At 39.8% G+C, this 11,906-nt stretch overlaps 1 protein-coding gene across 1 annotated transcript; it reads right to left on the bottom strand.

The window, feature by feature from the left end:
• Positions 1 to 1,395: 1,395 nt before the first annotated feature.
• On the bottom strand, positions 1,396 to 5,108 carry LOC121322578 (cobalamin trafficking protein CblD-like). The gene is made up of 6 exons (XM_041262693.1): positions 4,988 to 5,108; positions 4,444 to 4,658; positions 3,773 to 3,878; positions 3,358 to 3,488; positions 2,601 to 2,687; positions 1,396 to 2,344 (listed from the first exon to the last, which is right to left on the bottom strand). The coding sequence occupies exons 1-6, from the start codon at positions 5,106 to 5,108 to the stop codon at positions 2,150 to 2,152; spliced, it is 855 nt and encodes a 284-aa protein (XP_041118627.1). The 3' UTR covers positions 1,396 to 2,149.
• Positions 5,109 to 11,906: the final 6,798 nt, after the last annotated feature.

The following is an 11,906-nucleotide window of genomic DNA, read 5'->3' as shown; positions in this document are numbered from 1 at the left end:
TGCCATTGTACACCTTTAACATAGGATTAAATGTGATGTCCACACATGAGGTACATTTGGTTTGTATCAATATATTACTGTAACTCAGCATTTTATACTATATAGCAAACTAATGCCAGTTATTTTGGAACCACGATATAGTACGAATTAAATCTGGTTCCTACAGAAATTTCAAATACAAAGACAGGATTCTTTTAAACACACCTTTTTTCCAGTATTGATCTAATTTCCAATTGAGATAATCCTTCTATTGAAAAGGCAGCTCTTGATGGGAGGATAATTAGAAACAGGTTTTCTTTATGGCAGTTTGTTTTGTTAAACAGTGAACCAAGCAGTATAGACTACAAAGGGTTAGACAGGGTGGTATTACTTTCTATATCTATCCTTCTAAGAAAAATTAAATAATCAATGATACTTTGGTCCCATGTTGATAAGTAAAAATGTAATTTAATAAAAATAAAAAAAAAGTCCATTCATTGAATCCAACTAAGAACATCGCTGTAATTGTCTGTCAAACAACAAAGACGTGTATCACGAAAAAAGATGTAGTAAAGCTTTTTTTTTTTTAATAAAAATAAATACATCCATTTATGTGTTACACTTTCCTTAAAATGTTGCTTTTGCTCCCTTAAAAACTTTGAATGAATTGGTTAGATTAACATTAATTAATTCTGGCTAGCTACAGCCTTCCCCCCTGAATACCAGCTACAGATTCAGAAACCACAATCCCTGGCGGCTTCTCTTTCAAAATTGGCAGAACAAAGTTTCGAATGCATCAAGCTACACTTTAGACTGTCGGTTCATATTTACTCAAAAAAAGACACATTGTTCATGGACACAAGGAGAGCATATGCGGTCTCCAACTCCTGTGATACAGGCATTCCCACATGACAAGCTGTGACACACTTGCCACCTGGTCACACAGCGAAGAAACTATTTAAAAGCAGCTGGATTGGTCAAGATCATGGATAAAAGAAAACTACTTTAAACTTCAAGTACATATGTCTATGGAAAGTGATTCCACCCACACTCCCACTACAAGTTGGTTTTCTAATACTTTATTTCAGAAATTATACCAAGTGTGTTTTAATTTGTAGTCATGAATAGCAACAAGTTTATAGTGTTTCTGGTACCGGGAGAAATTATATATATTTGGGATTATTTGCAGATTGGGATTAAGTCCATCAGATAGTTCCACATTGACATGGGATTTAGTTCTTTCACATTCATGGTAAAGACAGAACCTGATCATACCCCTTATTTGTTTTTTCTGAAGTAATTCACTAGGGTGTCAACTGGAAAGAAAAATAGGTCATCAAAAAACAAAGATAAAACTTTATATAAAAAAAGAAGAAAAAAATCAACAAAACTTAATAACTACACAAAGTATTTGGGACAAGAAGTTTATTGTTTGTTTTTCAAAGATCTCCAGATAAAAGCCGTCTTAAAAGTTGCAACAAGGTACAGTTTCAAGTTAATCCATTCCCATTCAACCATATTGCATATTAATGTAAAACAGCTTATGTCCCTAACTTAATGATGTTTCTATCTCACATGAATAAAACCCCCAGTTAAAATGTTTTTTTTTTTGTTTTGTTTTTTTTAAATCACTGAAGCTTTTAAGATGAATCTCATATCACATTTTAATTAATTACAGAGAGAATATATCTTACCCGGATTGTAAAATAAGGCAACATTGAATATTGGATTTGGAAGTTGAAGTTTATAGTTTGTTTTTTTATATATATATACATATTGAAAGCAAGACTCCAGTCAGTTGCTTCTTTGTATCAATATGGTTGATTTGTATAAAGTATTAAATCCTCCACCAATTAGTAGTGGGTTTCTTTATGTACTCCGTTTACAGATGGTTAGACTATTAAAACCTCCAACATATTTAAGCTTGGCAAGAACAGTATGTGATTTGCGTGTATGAGACTCTTGGGATACCTCTCTAATACAATAATGAATGTATTCATTTCAAACGTACATATAATTACCTGTTGTCTATATTTCTGTAAGCTAAAATAAATACTACTTGAGGTTTGTTTAAGCTCAGGACTTAAATCCTAAGGAAAGAAACATTCTCCTACACATGGGTTGAATAGGTGTTGAAAAGGACGCTTGCTTGTCACCCATCACAATGCAGTTAGTTTCCTTGCAGTTTCTTCATGACAAGGCTATCTGTAGGTGCGTTTGTGAACAGACTCCCCACAAACACATGCGTTCCCCAAAGTGAGTGTCGAATGACTTTGCAACAGCCCAGGTCCTCAATGCGGAAGCCCAAATGACGGTAACGTTCATCTGTTTCAAAGAGTGTGTTGTTTGTGTATGATCCAAAGAACTGTAAAAGACACAAGCAATATTTTTGGTTCAGTTATTTGTCAATGATTTAACAAACAGTAAACTGACAGATATTTAAAAATGTAAATTCTTCCATAATTATAATTCTCTGAACTGCTGGTACCATAAAAAATAGCCATTTCATTCTAGAGCCAGCTCAAATTTGGATAGGATTTCTCAAACACAAACTGTTTTAAAACTTGAGGGGATTCCGAGCATAGGTAATTAGTTATGGTAAATCTATAGTAAATGCCAACCGCTACGCCTGATGAAGGGTCTATAAAATCAGCCCAGTATCCCTCTGACCGCAGGGCGTAACAAATCTCCTTGGCACCATCGATAAACTAAAAAAAAAAAAAAAAAAAAAAAAAAAAAAGAAAAAAGTTACTTTTCAGCAATGCAAATTAAATAATTAAAAAATTTCGTAAGGACACACGGTACTAAATTTTTTAAAGAATAATTGTTTGTATAGGTGTAATGCTTTAAAAATTAAGAATGGCTCAAAGACTTTTTAGTGCAGAGTTGTGGGTAGTCAGGACACTAATAACTTTCTGGATCTTCCAAGAAGATCACTGCCCACTTTATTTTTTTTTTGTGAGAATATTTTAAAAGGCTTTTGCACTGTAAACCATGAGTGCAAGTTAAAAACTAAAATATCTACATGTAAAATGATAAAATATTAGAAAAGGCCATTGCTCATTTTGAAGAATATCTAAGAGGAGGACAAGGGATACTGTATAGCACAGGTTAATTGTATTAGTCTTTTACTAACTAATCGTGTTAGGTTAACCTTCAGAAAATATTTTCAATTGGCATATTTTGTACTTCCAGTTTATAAAAAAGTCTGCCAGAATCCCTTATAAACTCACCAACAAAGCATTGTGGTATGTGATCGACTCATATTATAGGTGGAATGAGGGGCAGGAAAACCATGATAAAGTGAGATAGCTAGTGTAAATACTCAACCAAAACAGGGGAAGGCACATCATTTCAAGCACAAAAGAATACACTAACTTTTTCTAGTAGCTGTTCTCGCTCCTCATCCACTTCTTCACACCAGCAGGTCATGTCTGCTTTGGTTTTCTGAGTTACTGTTACAACAGTCATACTGTGGGCAGGGGCCTCTGGAAACATTGATGCAAAGTCTAAATGACAAACCAAAAGGTAATGATAATTAAGGTGAGGAGACAAACACTGGACATAAGATAAGCCCAAGGAAACTCAAGGAGGTTTACCATTTGCTAAGGTATACCCTGCCCTCTAGTGGATTACATGAAAATGTTTAACACCAATGAACTGTTTTTTTTTTTTTTTTTTCTCAAATGTTACTTTATTTCAGCAATTAATTAATATGCACATGGCCTTAAATAAATATCTCCTTTTGTCAGTGGTTTATACCATAGTATGAGTTGAACTGAGCATCATCTACCTTTTTTTAGCAGCTCTGGGCAAGTTTGTATTGCGCATTCCACATGTGCATCAAAATATTTTTCTGCCTTGTTGACCTGCTGGGGTCTGGGAGCAGCATCATTTCCCTGAGGAATGCAAGGTAAAATAAAATGACCTACATCAGATCTTTGAATCCTTTGTGGGTTTCCATTGTTCCATAACTGCATCAATCTACCCATACTTAATATCAGTCTTGCCTTTTAGATTTAAAACCTGTACATTTTTGCTTATCAAAACTGTAACGAATCATGCTCATGTGACCTAGAACAACATGGTTGACTTACTCAAAATAGGCACTAACAGTCTGTAGACTTTAGATAGCATATTCTGTACTGTAACAAATAAACTAATGTGTAAAAATGTCCCAAAGTTTGTATTACTGTAACTAAAAGTACTGAATATCTTATATAAAGGTTCCGGTTAAACAGAGGGCAAAAGAAAAAAACTGGGTTTGTTAGCTGCATCAGCTTGGCAGAGTCTCTTTGCAGACTATTCAATAAAGTGCTGAGGTTGTGAAGTGTGTTGGTGAACCGAGCACTCCGGTAGAACTGTCAATGTGTCAAAAGATGCAATATTCTAGAGGTACAAAGGTTTCTGCTGGTGTCACATTCCATTTTATGTGCTCAGAAACTAATTTAACCTTAATTTTACCTGAAAACCACTGACAAACTGTGCCATTATAAACTCGTGTCTCTCGCTGTTTGAGGGCTCAGTTAGAACATCTGGTACAGTCTTGTGCACTCTTGTCTTCGGATCAGCAGTACCCTCCAGGTGGCAATCAAACCCTACGTTTCCAGGCAGCTGAAAACGCTGGTCCTGAGGTCCAAATGGGCCCATTTTCTCATCAGGCCACACTGTTCTTTGGCCTAGCACAAGGAAATAACAAACATTTTAGTTCAACCTCCCATGTGTGTCTACAGCAAGAACAGGAAAGAATTTCATAAACCTATGCTTACTGTACTAATTGCCAATGAAGTGTAAAGAGATGAATTAGTCAAAGGTTCTCAGTAGACTGCAGTTAAACTGGTAATTGTATTTATGGATATACAGTGTTGGGTATTTCTCAGCATCAATCTGTTCTATCTGACATACACAGGACACCTGAACAGACACCATACTAGTAAGCATATTAAACTGCTAGTGTGACTATCCAGAAAAAACAGAACATCAGAAATGTTAGTAGAGCCCCTCTTACCCATGTCAAATGGTGAAACAGCAATATAAGGTTCATCAGAACCAGAAGATCCAGCAGCAGAAAAGGTTCTGGTTCCTGCTATCCTCCCGATCAGTACATGAAGCCCTGGAAGGTAGGTCATTTCAAAATGAGACAAAAAATAAAATATTTAGTCTTACATACGCGCTATATATACACACCACTGGCATTCAGTCTCCTAAGAATTTAATTTTGAAAACGAATCATTCTTATTAATAAAATACAACCTTGTTTGTAATCTGACTACTTGTCCAATGTTCTATCCAGTTGATGTATTGTAATCTGTTAATGTAACTTTCTTTGCTGAAAATAATTTGTAAACATATACAGCACTAGTAATAAAGACAGGTAGTCAAAACACGTCTGTTAAAACCAAAATTGTATTGAGCCCTTTTTTATTTTTTCTTCTTCTTTACCTGTATTCGTTGTTTTGACCTCACATTTATTTATGAGACCCATTTACTGCATCGCCACGCTATGCGAACATTGCTAGCACGCCTCACTCACGTCTACGGATTGCCATTTGGGCCAAACAACGAATTTTTTTTCTTCTTTTTTTTTTTAATGTATTTATTTATTTATTTTAGATATTTTATCTTTTGCGAGAGTCTTTACGTTAACATAATCGTATATGTGGTTAGTGAAGTCAGTACTGCATATTCCTAGACATAACAATTTTATATCATTATTATTTATAAGATAATTCGAAACCCACATTCATAAGAAAGTTTACAAACGAAAGGACGCCATTCGGCCCATCTTGCTCGTTTGGTTGTTAGTAGCTAAGTGATGCCAGAATCTCATCAAGCAGCTTCTTGAAGGATCCCAGGGTGTCAGCTTCAACAAAATTATTGGGGATTTGAAATTACTGGGGAGTTCAAACTAAACGCGTCAAACTGAGAACATCAATATCGTTATTGCACCACTAGGGGGCATTAAAACACTACACTTGAATATCAAACCTTTGTTTTAACAATAATTTAGAATGACACCTTAAATTACAAGATCTGATTTCAAATCTGTTGTTTGCATATTATTACTAGCCACTGTCGTATTAGCCAAGTGACTGACACATAGTGTTTTATTGGTTACAATTATCAACTTGCACTGTATACTGTATACCAGCCTTTCAAATCAAACCAAACTTTTGGTGCAAATGTGGTAGTCAGTGTGGGAGGTAGGTTGGACTCCAATACACTGGGACTGCTGTTTTCCTATTCTTGACAGCTATTGTCTTTTGGAGAGTCTTGCTAGCAGTTTATTAGTCATCAGAATACTAAAATAAAATGGTCTGGATCAATGACTGTAGTTCTCACTAACATTAGATGGCAACAAAGCCTCTGTTTGGCAGGAGTTCATGCTGCAGGGCTGTAATTATTCTTTCCCACAGTAAAAACACAGCAAAGTGTGACAAAGTAGAGTGAAAGCATGGTAAAGCATGGTTAAGCTTTTTGAAGCCCAAAGGGGTATGGGTAAAGCCTATTAAAAACATGAGAAACCACAGAAAATTATGGTAAATGTATAGTTGAGAAAGGCATGGTAAAACTGCAAAGTTACCATGTAAATTTACTGTGGTCAATTTTTATAAGGGCCTACAGTTATTTTACAATCCGATGTTAACCCATCACGTACACATCAAATGTTACCTTGTGTATGCTGTGACGTTTCCAGCAGCTTTCCATGCATGTTTCTGTCCGTGTATAACAAGCAGCGATGTGCAATGCTATTACCGATTCTGAACCCATGCCAATGACATGAGTTTAATATCTCTAACTGCTCATGCAAACAAGCCTTGCCCTTTGGGACAGTGGTTAGGACGCTTGCTTGAGGAGTGTCTATTCTCGGGTGTGCTTCCCACCTACAGCTTTTTAAACATGCAGAACTCAAATTCATTACAGTAATGTGAAACTGCAAGAAGGGGGGCTTAACAGCAATCATTAAAAAATATATAATTAGTTTAAAAAGCTGTTCAATGCAAATAATGATGATCAGTCATTTTGGAAAATAGATCAGACTCAGGGTAAAGGTCTAGAGGCTGTGAAGGACTATATAATAAGAACACGCAATACGCTGTGTTTGTGCTACTTGATGCTAGAGAATGGGGATCTTTACAGACTGGCTCTAGTCTCTCAGGTTTCGGAAAGCTACAAAAACACAGTAATTTTAAGGTGATGCCGTGACTCCCGCTCTCAGCCAGTACACAGAAATAATAACAGCTGCGGGTTTTCATTAACTGTCAATATTACATTAATTAAACCCAATAAAACCTTTTTAGAATGGGAAGTGAAGGATTGGCAATAATTATTATTCTCATCCGGTTTCCTGTGGAGACCGTTATTGCAGTCATGATGCCTCCTATAGAGGTCTGTTATTACTAACAAGCTTATCTGTCTGCCTTATCTTATCTTATCTTATCTGCCTTTGCTTCTTGCAAATTCCTGCTGGGTTTTTGCAGTGAAGTTTTTAGATAACCAATTATGAATACGTCCTTGTCACAAAGATGGCCGGAGTGGGGGACGTCAAACTAGAAACAGGAAGTAAACAAAGAGAGAGATGGGGTTGGATGGAGCTGAGTGCTTGCTTGCGCTCAGCATTTAATGAAGTAACAGAACAGAAAATAAAAGGTTTGTAACAAAAACAGGCACAGGACACGGCACTGGTAGCCAAAATAAACAGACAAACAAAACGGACTAACAATAAACAAAACAAAGTGAGCAGATATTTTAACTATTATTTCTTATTATTATTACCTCCGTCTCCGATCCCGTTCTCCACTCACCGAACACACCACCCCGAGTGAGTGAAAATATGTAGCTTTTATACAGTTGTACCGAGACTCGATTGCTAATCAATCATTCAATTGGAGTCGCGGTGCAACTGCACGTGAATTAATAAAGTGCAATTCCCTGTGCTCACATATTATTACATTTTACTTGCACGTGAAGTGCTGTGCAATCCTCGTTCTTAAATACAAATATACATTTTAAACACTTGTGTTACACAGACCCATTTATATCCCGTGTACCAATGACTATACACCAACATTAACATACAACATATAACACAAAATACACACATGGGCTGGCACTTTGCCACATATACCCCCTTGTGCAAAGCACACATGGCCTCAATGGTCACCTCTCCCCTTAAAATCCCCAAAGTCTTGCTCAAAGTCCTGGGCCAAGAACAGACACTTTAAGGGGTTGATGGGTGGCAATGTTGGCAGTAGCCAGGCTGCTACTGGCCATGCTGTCAGCAGACGTGCTGACAGTGGGGCGAATCTCTCCTCCCGCTGTGCCACTGGCAGCGGAAATGCTACCAATGGTGTGGCTGTCAGCAGACGTGCAGACTGACTCCTTCAGCTGGGGCAAGTCCAGCAGAGGAAAAGCTGCTGGAGTTGGTGGTCTCCAGTCCTCCCCCCAGAACTTCTGCAGCGAAAATGCTGCGGGAAAGCTGGTCTCCTGACCTCTCCCCCCTTCTTCATAGCCGGCAGCTCCCTCTGGTGGGGCTCCGGCTTCAATGACCCCTGCGGCCAAGCAGAGCTGACTGCAACCCCTGGCGAAGCAGTTCCAGCCACCCCAGGCAATGTGGAAAGGCTGGAACCCCAGATGATGAGGAGCGGCTGGCAACCCCAGGTGATGCGGAGCAACAGGCAACCCCAGGCGATGCGGAACGGCTGGCAACCCCAGGCGATGTGGAGCAACAGGCAACCCCAGGCGATGCGGAACGGCTGGCAACCCCAGGCGATGTGGAGCAACAGGCAACCCCAGGCGATGCGGAGCGGCTGGCAACCCCAGGTGATGCGGAGCAACAGGCAACCCCAGGCGATGCGGAACGGCTGGCAACCCCAGGCGATGTGGAGCAACAGGCAACCCCAGGCGATGCGGAGCGGCTGGCAACCCCAGGTGATGCGGAGCGGCTGGCAACCCCAGGTGATGCGGAGCAGCTGGCAACTCCAGGGGATGCATTGCAACAGGCAACCCCAGGCGATGCCAGGGAGGCATCCTTGGGCGAAGCGAGGCAGGCATCCTTGGGCGAAGCGTGACAGGCATCCTTGGGCGAATCGAGTCAGGCATCCTTGGGCGAAGTGAGACAGGCATCCTTGGGTGAAGCGAGGTAGGCACCCTTGGGTGAAGCGAGGCAGGCATCCTTGGGTGAAGCGGGGCAGGCATCCTTGGGCGAAACGAGGCAGGCATCCTTAGGTGAAGCGAGGCAGGTATCCTTGGGCGAAGCGAGGCAGGGAGTCAGGACAAGCTGGGGTGCGGGTATTGGCCCTCTTCTCTGCCACTGCGGCCGGGCGGTTCTTCTGCTTCCCTCAGTAGCCTACGCAAGTGCTGCTGAGGACCGCCAGCATCTATTCCTGGTCCTTCTGGTGCAGGGAGAGGCAGCTACTGCTCCTCTCCCCCTGATGGTGATGGAGGCAGAGGCAGCTCCAGCTCCTCTCCTCGTGATGGTGGGGGAAGTGAAACCAGCAGGCATTCATCCTCTGCTGGTGGTGGAAGTGATACCAGCAGCCATTTATCCTCTGCTGATGGAAAGAGACCCAGCAGGCATTCATCCTCTGCTGGTGGAGGTGGCATAGGCAGAGGCAGCTCCTGTTGCTCTGCTCCTGCCGGTGGAGGTGACGGAGGCAGAGGCAGCGCAGAGGCACCCCCTCTGGGTGATGGACTCTCGAGGTCCCCCCACCTGGGCGGTGGAGACCCTGCTACCTAGGCTGCTGTTCTGTTTATAGCTGCCTCCAGGTAGCAGAGGACCAACTCCACACCTTCCTCCAGGGAGTTTGGGGTGTGTTCCCTGTCATACGCCTCCCATCGCTCCTTGTCCATCAGCCACAGGAACCGGAGGGCTATGGGCATGGACTGGGCCGCCAGCCCAGCATTGTCCTGGATCCAGTCCCTCAGCCTGATGAAGTCTTCTGACATTTTTTTGTTTTTGTTTTGTTTTTTTATAGCTGCGTTTATATCCCGTGTACTAATAACTATACACCAACATTAACATACAACATATAACACAAAATACACACAGGGGCGGGCACTTTGCCACAAGAATATAAAATGATAAACTATCCCTTTAATATGGATATTTAATGTAAATGACAGCATTTATGAGCAAGTGATTTATGTATAGTTATTGTACAAAATGTATTTGTTGTGCCTAATAAAACCAGACAATATGACATATTTTTGGAAGTTGGCACTGTTATCTACCATGTGGTTTGGGAATATTAATAATTGTGCAGGGTTGGGAAATAAACAAAATTAATTACTATTATTACAGAAAACCGAAACCCTTGTACCTCGCTGACAATGAGACTTTATAGTATAGTGAGCATTACAACATTATAACATGGCCAGGATTTCAATGTGCACACTCAGCCATCACATCTCAGCAATGTAAAAAATCTCACAAAATAAAATAAATCTTTTGTATAGTGCAGCATGACTCATATCCTCAACAGAACAATAATTGGGACCACCCCAGGGGGTGAATCTTAGCCCTTTACAATGGCAGCTGCTGATGCATGAACTGCCATCTGCCAACGCCAAACCACCAGAGAGCTGTACTGTGGATCTGAGCAGGAATATTACATTCTTTTATATACAATTTTGATCAAAAAACAACAAAACAGCAGTTTCTTCTCTCTCTTTTGAAGAAACTGGCTACAGAATAAGGAATCTCTTGTACAAAAGACTATAGCACACTTTTTACCAAGTTAAAATACTTTATGTTAACAAAATAGTATTTCAAGGAAGTATGTTATGAAGGCAGTCATCACCAAACTGTAATACAGAATCCCACTAATAATTAATTTCTTCTGTGTCAGAATCAGCTCTGGTAACAAGAAGGGCTTTTGAATGCCTCTATAAACTTCCTTATCAATCCTCAGGAATGCAAGGACTTCAAAGAGCTTCAAAGAGTTTCTCCACAGCCAGCACATTTATTGCTAAAGCCAAACAATGCACCTCCAATTACTGGTTGTGTCATTTTCCAATGACTCTCCTATTTCCCTCCAGTCAAAGTGCAGAGTTGCATTGCTTCACTCTTGGTTCTTAGTGTGCACAGCACCTATTTTTAAAATAGTAAATTTCACTTTTTTTTAACATGGGTACAAACTTACCAAAAACTATTAATTAATCCATTATCAGGTTTAGGGTGGTAATTATCACACTACCATTAATAATAGCCCTTCTTATTCTCTGAATAGTCACCATGGTGAAAACCATTCCAACTTGTACCGTACACTGTAGTATTGGATCTCACTCACTTTCCCTATAATGTTATCTCATTTGCAAATCACATTCTCATTAGAATTCAGCACAAATATAGCACAGACAGACTAACTGTCTTAACTGTGGCTCTTCAGTCACCACTGTTATAACTGAACAGATCCACTTAGATGCAACTAAAGTTTATGAGGGATGATATCCACAAGGCAGACAGATTCACATCTCATCCAACACCACTTTCTGCATCATCTAACAGTCATTGGAGGTATCCAGTGCATGTATTGGTCGGGCACACCTCTGTTTAGCCTTTGTTTAGCCATCATCCTGCGACTACCTGCAGTCACACGTAAGCTTGTTTGTGCTTAGGGAAGCAAAGCAAAACTATGATGCCTCATCAAAAATTAAATAGAAAATGTGTTAAAATCCCCTTTTTTCACACTTCTTAATATTTGGTTGTTTTTGTATACATAAAGCAATTTACAACAAGTATATATATTAAACATAATCTTGCAATGACCTTACTGTAAGCATTAGCTGAATACAGCAACTTACTGAGCCTTCTGTAAAAGACAAATCTCTGTCAAAACAGGATGAGCTTCCTTTTTATTTTCTAAAACAAAATACTGTTAGCGATATGAAGCTGGCTTTTTAGTCAAATCAAAATCAAATTATGT

Source organism: Polyodon spathula, chromosome 11 (assembly GCF_017654505.1).
Source record: "Polyodon spathula isolate WHYD16114869_AA chromosome 11, ASM1765450v1, whole genome shotgun sequence".
Taxonomy (NCBI): Eukaryota; Metazoa; Chordata; class Actinopteri; order Acipenseriformes; family Polyodontidae; genus Polyodon; species Polyodon spathula.
Note: the sequence above shows the minus strand (reverse complement) of the source record. Positions and strands in the feature narration are given on the sequence as shown.

Coding starts and splice junctions, on each gene's coding strand:
- LOC121322578 (XM_041262693.1), bottom strand. CDS start 5,108: ATGACCTACCTTCCAGGGCTTCATGTACTGATCGGGAGGATAGCAGGA. Junction 4,659..4,987: donor TGTTTCACCATTTGACATGG/GTAAGAGGGGCT, acceptor TCCTTGTGCTAG/GCCAAAGAACAGTGTGGCCT. Junction 2,345..2,600: donor ACCCTTCATCAGGCGTAGCG/GTTGGCATTTAC, acceptor TGTCTTTTACAG/TTCTTTGGATCATACACAAA.